General features: G+C 47.6%; 1 protein-coding gene across 1 annotated transcript; it reads left to right on the top strand.

The window, feature by feature from the left end:
• Nucleotides 1–623: 623 nt before the first annotated feature.
• MLYCD (malonyl-CoA decarboxylase) lies at nucleotides 624–17,819 on the top strand. Its single transcript, XM_077309844.1, has 5 exons — nucleotides 624–1,212; nucleotides 8,270–8,382; nucleotides 8,561–8,717; nucleotides 9,898–10,047; nucleotides 16,445–17,819. Exons 1-5 carry the CDS (start codon nucleotides 655–657, stop codon nucleotides 16,976–16,978), a joined length of 1,512 nt encoding a protein of 503 aa, XP_077165959.1. The 5' UTR covers nucleotides 624–654; the 3' UTR covers nucleotides 16,979–17,819.
• Nucleotides 17,820–18,748: the final 929 nt, after the last annotated feature.

Below are 18,748 nucleotides of genomic sequence, written 5' to 3'. Positions count from 1 at the left end.
TTTAACTGGAACTGCGGGGATTGAACTTGGGATGTTGTGCACACCAAGGAGAGGTTCCTCCATTGAGTCACAGTTTCTCCATTGCTCTTGGGTTTCCAGCTGTGGGTGGGAAATGGTTGTGGACTGAAAGGGCTGGGGAGGGATCTCAGCAGGGTGTGGCGTCAAACAGCCCTCTCTCCGAAGCTGCCATTTTCTCCGGAGAGGGGCCAAAAGCCGTTCAGTGGGAAATCTCCAGGTGCCACCTGCAGGTTGGCATCCCTGCGTTAAGGACCACTTTGGAAGGCATTCTATGCCATCACATCCCTCCTGAACTTCCTCTCTTCCCCAAAACTCCTCCCCCACCCAGAAATCCCCAGGAATTTCCCATTCACAGTTGGCAACCTCTCTTCCAGGGGGCGTGGCCAGACCCCTGCAACACCTGCGCGCAGGCGGCGCCAAAGAACCACCCTCCCGCCTCTTGACCTCCTAGACGTGGCGGGCCCCTGCATCCCGGAAGCGCACGGCGGCCACACTCAGCATGGCGCCCCGCTTTCCCCGCCCACCCTTCCTTCGGATTGGTCGCTGTCGAGGGGCGTTCCCGGCAGCGCCCAATTGCATCCTCGGCCTCCCCCTCCGCCCGAGCGAAGGCCTGGTCGGGGCGCGAGGCGTGCGGGGATGCGTCGCTGGGGTCCCTGCTGGGCGGCGCGGCGGCTCCTCTTGCTCGCGGCCCCCCCGCCCCTCCCGCGCGCTTCCGGCGGGCCGCGGCCTAGCGCCGTCGCCATGGCGACCGAGGCCTGCTCGGGCGCCGCCGGCCTGGAGGACGCGCTCCGCCGCGCCGTGCCGCCGCTGCCGCCGTACGAGACGCGGGAGAAGGCGGCGGCGCCGGAGGCGGTCGGCGCGGAGTTCATGGCCTTCTACCGCGGCCTGCCGCCCGGCCGCCCCCGCGCGGAGCTGCTCGGCCTGCTGGCGCGCGACTTCGGCGTGGAGCACGGGCGGGCGGCGGAGCTGGGCGCCAGGCTGGGCCGCCTGCAGGGCCAGAGCCAAGGCCGCGGGGAGGGCGACGCGGGGCTCCTGCAGGCCGAGGGCCGCCTCCGGCACGCCCTCACGCCGCGCTACCGGGGCCTCTTCCAGCACCTCGGCCGCAGCCACGGCGGACTCCGCTTCCTCGTGCTGCTGCGGGGGGACCTGCTCGAGGCGCTGGCCGCCCGCCCGGCCGAAGGGCCCCACCTCAGGGTGAGCAAGGGGGGGAGACCCAAATCGCCCCTGGACCCCCGCCCACCAGCCCACCAGCCCCTTTCGGCTCCCTCCGGGACCCCTGCATCGTTTGCATGCGCTGCTTCAGCGGTTCGCTTGTTTTTACTGAAAAAATTGGCTGTCAGTTTCCACCTGCTGCTTTGTCGGTACTTTACTTTTGCGGTAGTAATGGGTGTGCATGCACGTGGAGAACCCGAGAGTTGGAAGGGGCCTCCAGGGTAGAGAAGAGTAGAGAAGAAGAGTTGGTCCTTATATGCCGCTTTTCCCTACCCGAAGGAGCCTCAAAGTGGCTTACAGTCGCCTTCCCATTCCTCTCCCCATAACAGATACCCTGTGGGGTGGGTGAGGCTGAGAGAGCTCTGACAGAACTGCTCGGTCAGAACAGCTTTACCAGTGCCGTGGCCATCCCAAGGTCACCCCTGCTGGCTACATGTGAGGGAGGAGTAGGGAATCAAACCTGGCTCCCCAGATTAGAAGTCGGGGCTCCTAACCACCACACCAAACTGGCTCTCTAAGGAAATTGACAAGGACCCAAGGCTTAGTGGAATGCAGGAAATTGACAACTACCCAGAAATTGACAAGGACCTAACCCCTTGCAAAATGCAGGAAATTGACAACTATATATATAGGTAGGTATGTATGTGTGTATATGTATATATACATGCCCAAAGCAAAATTAATATGTGTGTGTATACACACACGAAGAGCCTCTTGTGGCGCAGAGTGGTAAGGCAGCCGTCTGAAAGCTTTGCCCATGAGGCTGGGAGTTCAATCCCAGCAGCCGGCTCAAGGTTGACTCAGCCTTCCATCCTTCCGAGGTCGGTAAAATGAGTACCCAGCTTGCTGGGGGGTAAACAGTCATGACTGGGGAAGGCACTGGCAAACCACCCCGTATTGAGTCTGCCATGAAAACGCTAGAGGGCGTCACCCCAAGAGTCAGACATGACTCGGTGCTTGCACAGGGGATACCTTTACCTTTACCTTTATACACACACAGACGCACACGCTCAGAGCAATATATTTATATATGCGGATTTAACTGTCGATCTCTCCAGGGTCCCAGACAAGAGAGCTTTCACATCGCCTTCTTCCTGATCCTTTTAACTGGAGGAGCCAGGGATTGAACCTGTAGACTTCCTTTGCATCGTTCTCCACCCCATGTGATGAAGAAACAGGAATGCTGTGGTGCCTTAAACACTTACAGAATTTTATTCCAACATAAGTTCTCCTGAGTGGCAGCCCACTTCTTAAGAAGCAGTGAGTGTATCCTCACTATGAGACATTTTATACAGGGAGACTCGTTTCCTTTAAAAAAAAGTACGGACTCAATAGGCCAGGAAGCACAAGGCGAAGTGTACTTTTGTGAAATTAAATATTTTGACAATCAAACAGAGGAAGACCTCACTCATTTTGCCAGGCTAAACACTTGTAGCTAGCATCTGAAGGAGATGGCCTTTAATTAATAAAAGCTTGCTCTGTAATAGCATTTTGGTTGTAAAGTGCCCAAAGTTTCTCTTGCCCTAAGGAGAGTTCTGCCCTCTATATTGCTGTCAGTGCGTGGGTGTTAGGGCAGAGTGAAGTAAGGAAAAAGTTGTAGGTGGCTTACATTGCATAGGGCCAAAACTTGTCACATGTTTTCATACAGCATGTGACACTCCTGAAGAGAACTGGCAGGCACTCTTACTAGGCCAGAGTTCACATGTCGGTGCCAAAAATCTATTTGCAGTATATCCTGCAGAGAGTATGGCCGTGCTAATAATCCAATGGCATTTGCAAGGAATGCTAAAGTAGAACATAAAAGTGACAGCAAAACTATTTCTGCATTCGCCCTTGGATGAAGCCAAATGTGTCCCCACAAACATCTGCATACTTGGGATTTAAGAGGCTTGTCCATTAATCTCATTAAGGAGGAGAAAAAAAGAAACCCACGCTTTCCCATGAATGTGGTTTGTGGGTGTTGCTTATGAAGTGCATTTGACCCCCTGCATATCTGTGCAGCACTCAGTGCATAATGCTAGAAACAATATTTTAATTTCAGGGTTCCGGCAACCAAAGTTTTGTGCCTGTTTGAAACAAGCCCTTCAGAATTACAAAAGTTACTTATGCTGATCACAAGGGTGGGTCAGATGGTGCAGCCTTCTAGCCTCCTGTTTCTCCCTGCTATTCCAGGCCATGTTCATAGCGTGCATAATCTAAAAATGTCAGTGCAAGAGGAACCCCCAGCATTTAAATAATGAAGAACTCAAATTCTGTTCTTGCCTAAGACCGGTAACTTGAAGCTTGTTTCTAAAAGGTTTATGTTTGAATGCCCATAAATTAGGAACGTGTTCCTCGCCCTTGCAAAAAAGTTGCCTGGGTCTCTTCTCCCCCAGAAGAGATTTTTAGATGCTTTTCAAAAATCTCAGTACATTCTGCATAGCAGGATTTAAAATAGTCATCTAGTAATGGCACTTGTGGATAAGTTATGTAGGACCCAGCAGCAAGTTAATGTACCATTGCAAACCAGGCCTACCAATGGCCTGATCCTGTAAACCTGCTTTAGCTACTGTGTAACCCCCCTGGTTTAGCTGGGAGAGCACTGCTAATTCATGCTGGAGATTGAGCTTGTGTGTGATAAGATGGCCTTAAAAATAGATCACCAAGTTTGTTCCATGCTTGCCAGTGCAGCAACGTAATCTTGTGTGAAATTTCTGTTCTGCAGGCAAGGCGGAGAAGCAAGCTCTGCTCCAGCAGGGTCAGGCACTACCTCCGCATTGAACTCATGCACCTACACTGTCACGTGGCTGCCTGGCTCTTTTGGAGCTTGTGCGGCAGGGCATCTCGTGTCAGTTCCCCCTCCTGTGCATAAGGTTATTTATGTCCTTTTTGCTATTGGGCGATACTTCCAGGTAGTTCATGGTTTGAGCATACTGCTGTCATAAATTAGATCGGTTTGTCAGTCAGGGCACAAGTGTTGCTTGGGGCACAATTGAATTATCCTTTTTTAGTAGCTATTTGTCCTCATTCTCTTGTTGCAGCCAAGGCCGAGATCAGTTGAACACTAACCAAAATGAGCCAGTTTTCCCAAGCGTTGGTAGAACCAATCCGGTATGTCTGTACAAATTGTAAACTCCCCTGAGCATTTAGGTGGAAATTCCAAATATGGCATTCCGTGGACAGCTGCAGCACATCCCTCAAAAGTTGGATGAATTTGTATTCGAGGTTAGCATTCTAAGGTTAAACAGTCACCGGGGATCAAGAGCAGTGGCCCAGAGAAAATGACTAGACTCCTCTGTGGCTAGTTGCTAAGAAACAGTAAATGTCTTCCTGCCGAATTTGTGGAAGATGATAGATACTTCTGACCTGGGTGCAGTGCTTCTGTTCAGGCATGTCTGCCAGCAAAAGTTCAGCGATAGACTTCCTGGCAAAAAAAGAATCTCACCGAGAATATAAAAAGAAAGGGGTGGGGGGGGAGTACTTTGGTAGCATGGAGGACAATCTATTTTTGAGAGCCTGGGAGATTTTGCTTTTATTTCATGCGGTGATGTGCCCTCGGAATGCCTTTTTAAGTCTCGTCACCTGCAAAACTTGAAGCGTCTCTGTAGCCAAAGCGATAGTAAGTCATGTGAACAGTGCAGGGATGTCATGTCTAAAAACAGTCACAGCACCAGCATCTGTGGGGGTAGATGGAGCTTTGCAGGTGAAACACAAATTGTGGGGAAAGCGAGAAGTATTTAATTGTATTGTTATCGAATTTCAGAGGCAGCATTTACTTGGGTTTGCCTGCATTGAGAAGGCAATTTGTGCACAGTACTGTCTCTCCATAATGGGAGGGGGGGAGTGGTGGATCATCTACTTGATATTCGGAAAGTCCCAGGACCCGTCTCCAGCTAGAAGGATCTGGTGGTGGGCGATGTGGAAGACCTCTGCCCCAAACCCTGGACAGCTGTTGTCAGTCTGAGTAGATGGAACTGACCAAAGTGGACCGTTGGTTTGATTCAGTAGAAGGCAACTGATTGTGTTTGTGTGTGAGTTGAACTCTGCTCCAACACAGAGCCAAGTCACAGGTGTGCAAAAGATTATGCGCGCAGTTGGCTGGTCTCGTTCCGTCGAAAGCATCACCAGCTACTATAAAAACTTGCCTTGGTTCTCAAAAGCAGCTACTGTAATAGCTGAAGAGGAGTAATAGTTTTAAGCATCTGAAACCAGTTTTGGAAGGAGTGAGCTGATGTTGGCTTGTGTATGGTTTTAGGAGGAAATCAGCCTCCCCCCCTCCACATCTTCTTATATTGCTATTGATTAAAACCCTGATGCTCAAGCATCCTAGAAGGCTGCCTGTAGGTTGGGTGTGTGCAAGATCTGGGCCAGGGGTTTGTGAACAGAGAAGAGGAAAGGGAAAAGTTTGGGGAACCAGGTACCAGGGTGTCTCCCTTACTTAGCAAAGCTTTATTTATTGATTATTTATTTATAATTAGATTTTTATACTGCCCCTTGTGACAACCATTTGAGGGCGGTTCACAATATAAAATCCATGAAATACAGTATAAAATCCATAAAATCCCTAATCAGACCAACAAAACTGGAAAATAAAAGCCAAAAAACAGCCAAAAGAACAGATGACGGCATAATCTCTCCAGCCCAATAACTGTTAAGAACACTCTGAGTTTTCTGTCTTCTGGATAAACTTTAAGCACAAGCCCACTAATGCTTTTTACTGGCCTTACGCTACTAGATAGACTGAGAATTGCTCTGGGGATTTTCTCCCAGCAGTTAGCACCTCTTCTTTTATTGGAGGGTTTGATGCTTATTTGTGAGGTCTCTTTCTCTAGGTATTTCCAGGAAGGGTGTGTGTGTGATTGGGTTGTAGCATTTCCTTGTATGTAGAAAGGAAAGCAACCTAATTGACCTTTCAATCATTAGCAAATGGGGAAAAATTAAAAGAGAAATGTCATTAATAAGAAATTGATTGGCACATTAAGATTCTTTTAAAAACTTGCATGGCTATTTGAAGGAAGCTTTAGAACCAGGTTCTCCATTGCGGGAATGATTCATGTAGACATAATCACTAATACACTTCAGTTACTTTTGTTTTTTGGAATTTTTTAAAGGGGAAGGAACTAATTAAAAGCTGTGGAAGGGTTATTCCAGAACGAAATATGCCTGTGTTATGGACTCCTTTTTGAACGCGTGCCTTCTTAAATACTTCTTCTTCTATCGCTGCAAGGGCATTATGACAGACCTTGAGAGGGTTCTGCTCTGAGATTTTTCTGAGATCACCGTTCAGTGAAGTTGTCCATTTGCCTTTCCTAATAAATCTGTCGGCGGGTAGGGAAGCCTTTGTTCTGTAGAGAGGTAAAGGCATGCCATCGGATTGGGGCCTTCAGGGGAGGCCATTGTTTTCTATAACAAATCGCAGGTAGTGATACTTACTTAGTAGCCAGAGTAGCTCAAACCTTTCAGAGCTCAGACGCTAAGCAGGATAGGTCAGTGTTCGTTCTCGAGGGTGGGGGAGAACACCAAGGAAGGCCAGGATTGCTGTATAGAAAAAGGCACAGACAAACCCACCTGTGCTCATCCCTCGTCTTGAACACCCCATAAAGTTGGGACAGCAGTTAATATTTATTATTGGTCACATTTCCTTGCTCAGGCTGAGAAGGAAGACTACCAAAAGGGAGGTGAACGAAGTGTATTGGCAACTTACACTGCAATATAATGCAATATAATGAGAAGAGAAATGGAAACATTAGGTGTAAGGCAGATGTTAGCTCCTGTCCCTTCTGGGCCTGGTCATTAATGGCTCTGGTAGTTACCGTCACACCTACAATGATCACTCTCTTCTCTTGATCCCCCCCCCCCTTGAATAATTGCCAGGCACGCAATTGCAGATTTTGGAAATGACCCACTGGGGGCATCCTTTTGGAAACCCAGTAACTGCGGCGGAAACTGTTCACAAGGTCAGTCAGAGCCTAGCCATAAATGGCAGCCAATTGGAGTAGTAAGGCCATCAAGAGATAGATCTTTTCTCCCTGCAGCATCCCCGGAGGTTGAGACATGCTGATGCTGAACCTCTCATCAGCTGCGGCCCCCACAGAGCGAGCCGTTCTTGGTCTGGCCTCGGGAAGAGCAATGACTTGTGGCAGCTGTCACTTACCGTGCGGCTCATTGGCCGCTGCTTTTAGTTCTACCGTCTGCCGCTTTGTAGAGGTTTGAAAATGTCGTTCTGTTTGCACCCTGTGGAACAGTAGGAAAAAACAGCTCCGCAGTTTACCTGAGAGCCACTTACTAGAGCCTCACGCGAGCTCCGGTGATCAAGGATCGACATCTGTAGGCTTCCAACCCATCTGATCTCTTCTTCCACCCTTCACCCCCACCCCCGATTCTGTTTGTGTGTATGTCAGGTGAGGCAGCTTGCTTGAGAGCCAGTTCTGCAGGCATCATCCGCCTTGGAGCATGTATCAAACATTAGCTGGGCAGGATTAGCAAGCTACCTGAGGAGTTCTAGAGAAACAGCCATGTGGCTCTCTGCCTCTTTTTCTATGGGTGGAACATTTGAGAACTGCCTTATGAAGAAGAGTTGGTTTTTATATGCTGCTTTTTTCTACCCAAAGGAGTCTCAAAGTGGCTTACAGTCGCTTTCCCTTTCCTCTCCCCACAGCAGACACCATGTGAGGCAGGTGGGGCTGAGAGAGCCCTGATATTACTGAAGAAGAAGAAGAGTTGGTTCTCATATGTTGCTTTTCTCTACCCAAAGGAGTCCCAAAGCAGCTTACATTCGCCTTCCCTTTCCTCTCCCCATAACAGACACCCTGGGTGGGAGGTGAGGGTGAGAGAGCCCTGAGATTACTGAAGAAGAGATGGTTCTTATATAAGGTGACCAGATTGTCCCACTTTTGGAGGGACATCTGGTTGGGCACCTGGCAAATTGTACTTACGTTAAAATTAAAAATATATATATATCACAATACTATCCTACGACTCTTCGGTCTTAACAAAACCAAATCGTTACGGATTTTTGGATGCACTGATGAAAGATTTCCCCACTTCTCTGTCACTCCAGGAAATGAACGGCGTGCTAAAAAACATGCTCTCTGAATGGTTTTCTGCCGGGTTCCTAAACTTGGAGAGAGTGACGTGGCAGTCGCCTTGTGAAATTCTTCAAAAGATCAGCGAGTAAGTGCCCAGGGAGGCTTCCTGTACGGATCCAGGGTAGTATTGCTGTCCCCATGAGAAAAATGTATGGCGTAAAGAAAACTCAGTTCCTGAGCATGAAGTAACAGTTGTCCAATGAATGTTTCACTTGGGTATTAATATGCAAACTGTTCACTTGGCCATCCTTGCCTCGTTGCAGCAGTGAAGCCGTGCACCCTGTGAGAAACTGGATGGATATGAAGCGCCGAGTCGGGCCTTATCGAAGGTGCTACTACTTTGCCCACTGCACGATACCCGGCGAGCCCTTGATAGTTCTGCATGTGGCGCTTACGGACGAGATCTCCAGCAGCATCCAGGTATAGCCCAATTCCTTGGCAGACGCCAAATTCAGGGTCATAATGCTGGCATAGGGGACATTTTTGGCCCAAGGGCCCGAAGCCCCACAGTGTCTGCCTTTGAAGGCATTGGTGTTGCCAGCCAGCTAAAGAGGAAGTGGGAATATGAAGGCTGTACTTGACCAAGTACACAGAGACCAAGCTGAGCCTCCGTGGTCTTGCCCCAGTGCCTTGGAGAGCTGCCTTGGTTGAGAACCAGCCCTGTGTGTTGATGGTTGGCCTTAATCATAGATCGGGTCTTGAGTTCATCGCTGCACAGAATTTCCAAGCAGTTTTTCATTTCCATGACCCAAGAATACCGGACATAGCAGGAATAATTTCTTAGTAGAAACTCATGGATCCCTTTCCAGCAGTTGGGATAAAAGCTGCTTATAATGATGATGATGATGATGCCATGTTAGTAATGCTTAAATTCCTAGCTGTCTCAGAATAAATGTTATTCTTCACCTGTGCCTACTTGCTGGGGAAGGATAGGGACTATATTTTCTTTCGTTTACCTGTATTTCTGAGTGCAATAGAAGACAATCTGATCATTAGTTTGACTTTTCCTCATGACGTTTCTGACGGCGCCCTTCAATATAGTAGTTGCACCAAAGTGCGGGTAAACATGATTGTGCATGAGATCTCGGTTGACAGACCACCACTGTGGCTGGTTGGAAAGCCAGAGACAATGTTTGGAAGAGCGTTTGCTAGCGTCTGTGGTTATTATGGGTTGGTGTGAGGTACTGAGAAAATATACCTACAGGTCTCGTTTCACCTCCAGATGCTACTGCGTTTGCATACTGGAAATACACTCAGTCATGGTTGGGTTTCTAAGCTATGGTGTTTAGAATACCCTGTATACTTTGCAGCAGTGGACTTCTTTCTTGGTGAAATCACAGAGTCCAGAGTCCTCTGCATATGCCCAGTGGAAACTCTTGCATCTGTGTAACAACCACAGGCTGTTCCTCAAACTCTCTTGTGCTTCACAAGTGGCTTGATATGTGATACACAAAGAGCTGCTGGGCAATTAACAATAAGTTCAATGCCCCGCCAAGCTTGTGCAGCAAGTCATTTGGTTCACAGGGTTGCAGCCCAGATTTATGGAACGTGAAACTTTGACCGGTGATCACTGTCGCTAATTCTCTCCATCATCTCCTAGGGCATAGTGAAAGAGATTCCTTCCCAAGAAGAGGAGAATCTGAACAAAATCAATACAGCTATTTTTTATTCCATCAGTTTGACACAGCAGGGCCTGCAGGGCGTAGAGCTGGGGACATACCTCATTAAACGAGTTGTTAAAGAACTTCAGGTAGGTGTGAAAACATTACCTGTATTTCCTCAGTTCTTTCAGCGATTTTGGGGGGATGCAAAACTGGTACCACGGGCATCCTTGAATGGTCTTGAGCATGTGTGGGCATGCCTGCACACTCAGAAGCACTAGTGGATATGCAGAAGCAGTTTACGTAGAGCTTGCCCAGGATTACGTAGTTAAGCCACCACTTGCTTGCTTGCTTCCCTACTCAGCAGTGATGCTACTCTCAGGTTCCCCGCTGCCTCCTTCCTCAAAGTGTCCCCTGAGTTCTTGCCACATACTGTTGTGAGTTTTCAGATGACCCCCCTCCCTTTAAGCTGTGGTTAAGTTTTTTTTTTTTAATCCATTTTTTGATTGTCAGATTTTTCTGTAAACCTGAGTATTTTCCCTCCAAGTCTGTAGAAATCTCTCCCTTGTGGCTCTTTTGTGTAGATTTATTGATCCGCAACTGGGGCCACGTTCAAAATTGGATATGTTACGTGCGCAAAAAGATGACCCACCTATTATCCGGTTGTGTGAGTCTCAGTGACACTGCATTGTGAGGTCACTGGCTGTGTAAAGGCTTTGTGAGTTGCACTTTTGGCGTAGGGGAAAGAAGCCTTTTCTTTTTTTGAGCTGCCAAATGCTGTGACCCGATTTATTTAAGGCAGATAACTTAAGAAGTTGTCTTATTAAAAGTGCAGCCTGCTCATTTAAATATCAAACTGAATTGCTTGGTACTGCTCCATTTCCTGGGGTTCATTCCCATAGATATTAATGTGTTGTAATACATTTCTCGTGGTTGGTTCTGAAATATCCTTTGGGGAGTAAACAGTGCATGAGAAAATAAGATATATCATTATTTGCTTTGTTTTCTCTCATCTATTTGATTAATTCCAAATCACTTAATTTCAAGCTTCTGTAACTTTTAATTTCCCAAGTAAAAGAACATGTTAAATTATTGCCATTGTGGCTGTATCTGAAGGTAGGGGGGGAGATGTTTTGAGCTGTCTGTATTGCAGTGATGGCAAATTCTAACTCTTTTAGCCAGGGGTAGTCAAACTGCGGCCCTCCAGATGTCCATGGACTACAATGGCAGGGGCTCATGGGAACTGTAGTCCATGGACATCTGGAGGGCCGCAGTTTGACTACCCCTGGCTTAAGCAGCTCGGAGCTGTGTTTTAACTCTCAGCCATTGATAAGGGATCTTCAGTCACATTAAGAAGGGAAAACAGAACCGACCAGGGGGTTATGTGATGAACTGGACATTCAGCTTAGTTGTTGTTTTGTTTCTTGGAACGCTGACTTTTTCTACGCATTGCGTGTGTGGGCAGGAAATTTTATGAACCCACCTTCAGCCCATGAGGGGAAAGTGAGTTAGGAATATTTAAGTGAACAAATGCAGTGGCTTAAAATCCCAGAGAACCTGGTTGTTATTAGGAGGCGTCTTTTATAATCTGCCAGGGGGACAATTGTTTAGATTCAGTATAAAACGACGGATTATTATCTTGCTAATATCCATGTGAAGCTAGGAGTCATAAACCAAAACAACCTTGAGATGTCAAAGCAGCCATCTGGGCAGCGTCAGATCTCGAGCATGGCAGAAGACATGGGGAAGTCTGACGACTACCTCTATTTGTCTCTTGCCTTGGAAACCCTATAGGTCACCTGCACCTTGATAGTTACCCCCGTCCCCGCAACAACAACCAAATAGAATGTGTAACAGTACTACGCTAGCCTGAAAATCTGAGGAGCCCCATCGGAGCTGAGAGAGGAACAGATGTCTTACCTACATCCTACTTCAGCCTTGTCCCATTTCTTGTGGGGCTCTTCCCTTTTACTATCTACTTGCACATTCTTGTATGGCCCGTGCCCTTGCTGAGCTGTGTCCTAGATGGCAGAAAATGAACTCATTTCGTAATGTGTCTGTCTGGAGCCGCTTTTAGCATTGCTTTCTCAAATTTATTTGTGCTGTTTTTGGTGTGTGTCTGTTTCCAAGCACGTGCCGTAGAGGAAACGTCAGAAAAAGGCTAGAAGAGATCTGTAACCTGTGGAATTATATCCTTGTTCAGGCTGGGAAGGCAGTTTGAATACTTCATCTTGACTAAGTTGTGACAGTATTTCTTTTGTTCCCAGTTGGCCTTAAGCTGTAAAAGGAACTGCTACCTGATTCCACCCCCCCCCCCCCACGCACACTTTATTTAGTGAAGATGACTGTCTTAGTTCTTTTACCTGTCGGGTCTCCCAGTGTGGTAGTTGCAGAAGCGCATCATAAGGGCAGCTACGAAATGCCTAAATCACAAACGGTGCTCAGGGCTGGGAAAATGCAACCGTCTTTGGAAATACATTTTTGCGCAGTAGCCAACCTCGGGATGGCTCTGTTTCTTTTTCTCAGACAAGACAACAAACCCCCCACAAGCCCCTAGTTAAGATTGTTTCAGTGCCTCTCTCATAGGGCACTCTAGTCCACGGGCGCTTCCGCTACAATACTTTTCAGTCTTTTATAGTGCCATAAGAACCCTATCTTTGTAATTTTCCCGCCGTGCCAGGTAAGTACCAAGGAACCTTGAATAAGAGCCTTCCTTTCTCCTGAGGCTGCTGAGGCTGTCTTAATCCTTTACGCCCAGGATCCCTTCCTGACTCCAGCTTTGTTTTTCTGGGTGAAATATGGGGGCAGAACTTCCATTCCCCTTGGCTTGGCTAATGCAATGCACCAGAGTTTTAGATGAGTCACTGATAACCGAGAAGGCTCTGCAGTCCTCTGCAGCAGCGGCTGCAAAATGAACCCAGCGCCTGCTTCTTAATGGCCTGTGGGTTTCTGACAAGGAAATAAACATTAACGGATCTCTACCAGGAGCAGCCCTGGAAAGTAGCACATCAATTTAGCGGCAGCATAAATGGCCATGCTTTACTGCGCCTATTTATTATTTTCTTCAGGAACTGGCCACATAAGATAAGCTTCTAAATTCAGCCATTCATCAGATATGAGATACTACAAAAACAGGGTTGTTTTGCCAAATTTGTCTTGTCATTCTTTAAAATAAAAGAAGCACATGATTAATTTTTTTTTTTTGCGTTTTCTTTCCTTCCCCCGCCTCAGCCGCACAGTATGCTTTGACACCATAAATTATGCCAAAGTTTTATTTGGTGTGCAGTAAACAACAGAAACACTATTAAAAGACAAATCGGGATCCGTCAATCCAGACGTACTGTAGACAGAAACTTCTAAAGAAACTGAACCCCCCTCCCCAGTTCATGTGGCTAAGACAGGGGTAGTCAAACTGCGGCCCTCCAGATGTCCACGGACTACAATTCCCACAAGCCCCTGCCAGCATTCGCTGGCAGGGGCTCTTGGGAATTGTAGTCCGTGGACATCTGGAGGGCCGCAGTTTGACTACCCCTGGGCTAAGACCTCCTTTATGTCGTGCTCAACTTCGAATTTTAGCTAATGGCTAAGCAGAAAAAGATCCAGTTTAAGTACACAAAGAAGGGAATCATGACCTTCCTTTAATCACCAGTTTGTCTTTATAGCATCTTTTCCCTCAGTGATGATATCCTTTTGACTTTCTCCTCTACCCCATCATTAATCTGCCCTGGCTCCAGTTTAACTGGCAATGCATGTTTCAGAGGGGGAAAAAAGTCTGCTTTTCAAGATCATCTAGTTAGACATCCTCTTTCAACATTTAGCTGCAACTGTGCTGGTGTTTATATCTACAGTCCTAAATAGACTGTTACCAGGGTATCTTAAGGACTGCCTTCTCCCCTAGGAAACCGCCCAAATATTAATATGATAATCAGAGAACAGGGCCTTCTCTGTGGAGGCTCCTGGTATCTGAAGAAGTGAGCTGTGATGCACAGAAGTTCATAGCCCGGCACCGATTTTGTTGGTCTTTAAGGTGCAAGTGCCATCTTGACCTTGACTCTGGAAGCCTTCCCACTGTTGCACACCTGTTACCTAAGTTTTAGGTACCAGTTAGAAACATCTTTGTTCTTCTAGGCTTTTGGGGAGTAGGTCTTTGGGTGTATGCACGCATAGTTAGTTTTCTTTCTCGTTTAAACTGTCCGGAATGTTTTGAGCCTGTTGCTAAACGGAACCTTTCACATTTTAATTGCTGGAATTTTTAGTGCTAGCATTTATTGCCGATGGTTTTTGCGCGCGTGGCGTAAGCATGCTTTTTATCCTTGTACATCACCGTGAGAGCCTTACAAGATGGAAAATGGAGCGGGATGGAAAACAGGATGAGATGATTAAGCTTAGGGATGCGGTGGAAGAGCATGGCTCTACCATTGGGGTAGACGGATAGGAGGCAGAGGCCTGCTAACTGGCTACATGGCTTTGTGAGGCTCTGGCCATAACTCAGGAACACTCCAGTCTCCACTGCATTCATTCAGGCTGTGACACTCTGGCATTCAGGTTACGAGCACCTTTGCAGAAGCCTGTCCTGTTTCAGCCACAGATTCCATGAAAATATGGATGGCGATAGCTGTATAATTCTTTGCTCGCCCGAGAAAGGTATGGAGTCTTTAGTGTGACAGTGGTCCCAGAAATACTGCATGCCTGTCAACCTGTCCTGCAGTTGCCAGAAAAATTGGGTACACTTTTTAAATTGCGGGCCGCTTGTTTATGGAGTAAGCCGGTGGCTTTTCTGTGTCTCCCTGCTGTCACTCCTTTCCTCAAATTCTATTCTTGCTTGCAGTAAGGCTGCTGTGCAATGTTTTCTTTCTCTGCATCCAAGGAATTGGGAGAATCTCTCTCTCTCTCTCTCTCTCTCTCTGCAACGGTTGGTACATTTTGCTTCCTGAGGCTGAGAGGCAGTTGTCATGTTGCTCGGTTGCTGGGCCTGCGGTGCCAGGAGCAGAAATATTTCTGTTTGTGGAATAAATTTTGTATCCCTCACCTGAAACTTTCAGGGGGCCGAGAAAGAATTTGATACCTGTATATCCATGGAGTTGCGTCTAATATCCGCAAGGGAACGACTGATCACAGCTTTATGTTGTTAAAACACTACCCTGCCGGGAATTGAATTTACTACCTCAGTATTTGGATTGTGGGCAGAGGATTCTTATTTCATTGGGCAGAAATGAGAGACCAGGGACCGTCAGCGTAAGAGTTTCGCTGCCCGAGCAGATGTGCTGTCAGTGACGGTTTGAAATGCAGTTATAGAAAAGCTAAGTTGTGTCTGAGCCCATTTTTTTGACTTGAGGGATCCTTCTTTTTTATTGTTATTATATATTTAGATTTTATTTACTTATTTCTTTATTTAAGACATTAATTAGCTGCTTTGCTCCCCTACGGAACTCAAGCCAGCTTACAATCTGAACGAAACAATTATAGCAAGCGCAGTCAAAACAATCTTTATTAATTTATTTATTTGTGTGGGGATTTATATACTGCCCCTCTCAGTTAATAGCGTCCTGGGGTGGTTTCCACAATATACATTTCAATAAAACCGATAAATTTAGCAAATCTGAAATTAAGATCATCATTTAAGATAGTTTAAAAACCGCAATTATCACTGTCACATCAGCAGAAGCTATAGTAACTCATAGCCAGCAAGGTGTTGGGATTGGAAGAATCAAAGGGAGGAAGGCCCGGGATTTGGATATAACGGAGGAAAAACTCTGTCTTGCAGGCCCTGCAGAACTTGGAGAGTTCTGGCTGGGTTCTCTTCTCTCCTAAGAGCTCATTCTACTGGGCAGGAGCCAGGGCCTAGATGGGCCAGGGATCCCTTGCTGATTCGCACTGATTGATCAGAGAGCTTTCTAGGAAAAATAATCAGAGAGGTGGCCCCTCAAATACTTATGCCCAGACTGCATAAGAAAGGTTAATAATGAATAAAATAATAGTTACCAAAAAAGGATAGGTCTAGTGGTAGCTAATGGCCACGGTCACTGAGGGGAACCTCCACATTCAGAGACACTAAACCTCTGAATCCCAGAGCCAGGAGGTGACATCAGGGGATGGTCCTGGCCTTTCTGTTCTGTTATTGGCTCCTGGGTGAGACAGGATGTTGTACTGGATGGACTATTGGTCTGATCCAGTAGGACTCTTCTGATGTTCTTATGCTGCAATTTAAAAACTCCGGACTGCCCGTGAATCAAAACTAAATATATCGTAGTCCTAAATAGAACTCTTTAACTACCTCCTGAAGATTGACACTGAGGGGGTTGCACAAACCTCCTTGTGGGCATGGTTCCCAAATCGTGGGGCTGCCACCGAAAATACCCTCTCTCGTGTGCTACACAAGGTGATGCAATCTCAGACTCATGTTCTTCCTGATTTCAATGATACTTTGATGGTTTTCTTTGTCAAAGCGTGGCATTTGTTTTCGCCGTCGGGAGCCTTTTATTCAGCTGAATCCATAATCCGATATTTGACTTTCTCCCTCCCTTCCCCGTAATTTCAAATCTGCAGATGGAATTTCCCCAGCTGAAAGTTTTCTCCACGCTTTCTCCGATTCCGGGATTCACCAAGTGGCTAATCGGGCTCCTTTCCTCAGCATCGAAGGAAGTGGGCCGAAGCAGCCCCTTCACAGAAGCGGAGCTCAGCGAAATCGCCGAGGTCACGGGGGAACCCGCCGCCGAAGTTCTGAAACGCCTTTTCGCGAACAATGAGTGGGCGAGGTCGGAGAGACTGGTGGGGCTGTTGCGGCAGCCCCTCCTGCGGCTGTGCGCCTGGTATCTCTACGGAGAGAAGCACCGCAGCTACGCGCTCAACCCCGTGGCTAACTTCCACCTTCAAAACGGCGCCGTGTTATGGCGCCTCAACTGGATGGCGGACACGAGCCCTCGCGGCCTCACAGCGTCCTGCGGCCTGATGGTCAACTACCGCTATTTCCTGGAAGACTCTGCGCCCAACAGCGCTGCCTACCTGGGAGCGAAGCAGATCAAAGCCTCGGATCAGGTCCTCAGCTTGGTGTCTCAGTTTCAGAAGAACAGCAAGCTTTGAATAAACCGGGCTGCTCTAAGGAGCAAATATCTATTTAAGTAAGCGGGAGAGAACCCTGCTGGCAAATCAACAGGGTCCCCCTCCCTCTCGCCCTTTGATTGCAGCAGGGTTTCCTATTGAACTCTCGGGCTGTATCTTCTGCCTCCCACATCCTTTGCCAGAGAGGGAGGGGAGAGAACACGGTACGTTGAAGGCAAAGCTTCCAACTAACAGTTTGGGTAAGCTCTCCTCAGTGAAGTGGCGAGCCAGGAGTGACTCCCGTCAACTGCGGGTTGGCCCTTTCCTTGCTCGCCGGATCAATACCCTTGTTTAATCCTCGTCTTCAAAAGAACTGTGGCACAGCTGAGCGCTCTGGCACATTAAAGGGAACGGTAAATCAATACCGCAGTTACCTAGACAAAAGGGGATGCGGAAGGGAAGGCTTTTTGTCCAAATGCACCGGCAAAGCAGCCTCGCTTCACATTTCCCCAAGAAGGTGTTTGTTTTGCAGACTGTTCTGTGCTAAACCTTTGGATTGGGCCATCCTTGGAATCGCCACAGCTAATGTCGCACTTTGCTCTGGTGGAGCATGGAGAACATCCTCCACGCACACCTGTGGTTTTTGGGCTCCGCCTCCAGCGCTCTCTCGAGACGGCAGAGGTGCGGAATGAAGCGCCTTCAGCTTTCCAGTCGCTCCGCTGGTCTTCTTCATGAACAAAATGGACAGTTCAAGGTTTGGGGAAGGCTTTTGTAGTGTTTGCACACACCTTTGAAAGCAAAACGGCAGTTTAAAAATTTGCTGTTCTGTTTTTGTTTTGTTTTTTAATGGTGAAGAAATATATTAAAAAGTGCCATGTTAAAACACCCTGCCTTTCTTTCCTATAGCAGTGCCCTGCCACCTAGGTGTCTTGCATTTCCTGCAGAGAGAGGTTATTCTATTACACTGATCTCCAGCCAGGCAGCGGGTCAGAGGTGTGGATTTCCCTTGACTTCTGGGTGAGAAGCAGGGAGACAAAGAGACCAGAATGTGTCATTTGGAGCAAAATGCTTGCTAAACGGCTGCAAGGACATCATCGCGGAAGGATAGCTGGCTTGGGAAATTCAATCTCTGTGGAATGTTTCATCCAGCTGTGTTACTCCCTGGTTTCCCAGCCCCTGGGTTTCTCAGCTTGAAACTCCCTTGCCTGGTCTCCCTCCTCCCTAGAAGCATTCAGCTATTTACATCCTTAAGGTTTTCCTCGCTGGTTTTCTTTGAAGTTTCCTCAATTGCCTGCCACCTTTATCTGTCACATTCCTGCTGTGTTCTTCCTCCAAGGAGCTCAGCATGGCACAGGGACACACACCATTTCTCCTTGCTGCCTCCACCCTCCTTTAATCTCCCACGTTCCCAAGTTTCAGCCCACCAGCTGCTTCTCTGCAGTGGCCACTCGGAGTCCTTCCAGTCTGCTAGTTTCTCTGGACTTTTCACTTCCTAACAGAATTCAGCATCTGGCCAGCATTCTGTCGCTGGCGTTGGCTTGGAGTGGGCAGGAGGTTTGTAAGCGCACAATGTCTTAGGTCTCCAGGCCAGGGCTTTCTCCCAAAATGATACGTCCTGCATAATGTATTATGCGGAATAAAATTGGACATTGGAAGCACAAGATACTCCTGCTTTCTGAAGCTGGTCGATACCTCCCAGGCTTCTTTAGAGAACTGGAGAGCCTTTGTAGAATTTCCACTGTGTTTTAACTCGGCCCGCAGTGCTCCGTCCTCCATAAATAGATGTGCACCGTTCTTTGAAGGTGCGTGGGG

The sequence above is a fragment of the Paroedura picta genome, chromosome 14, assembly GCF_049243985.1.
Source record: "Paroedura picta isolate Pp20150507F chromosome 14, Ppicta_v3.0, whole genome shotgun sequence".
Taxonomy (NCBI): Eukaryota; Metazoa; Chordata; class Lepidosauria; order Squamata; family Gekkonidae; genus Paroedura; species Paroedura picta.
Note: the sequence above shows the minus strand (reverse complement) of the source record. Positions and strands in the feature narration are given on the sequence as shown.

What these genes read in the sequence shown, in the direction of transcription:
- MLYCD (XM_077309844.1), top strand. Translation starts at nt 655, where the DNA reads ATGCGTCGCTGGGGTCCCTGCTGGGCGGCGCGGCGGCTCCTCTTGCTC. An exon ending in CCGAAGGGCCCCACCTCAGG is followed by an intron (nt 1,213 to 8,269) that starts GTGAGCAAGGGG and finishes CTGTCACTCCAG; the next exon opens with GAAATGAACGGCGTGCTAAA. An exon ending in ATTCTTCAAAAGATCAGCGA is followed by an intron (nt 8,383 to 8,560) that starts GTAAGTGCCCAG and finishes GCCTCGTTGCAG; the next exon opens with CAGTGAAGCCGTGCACCCTG.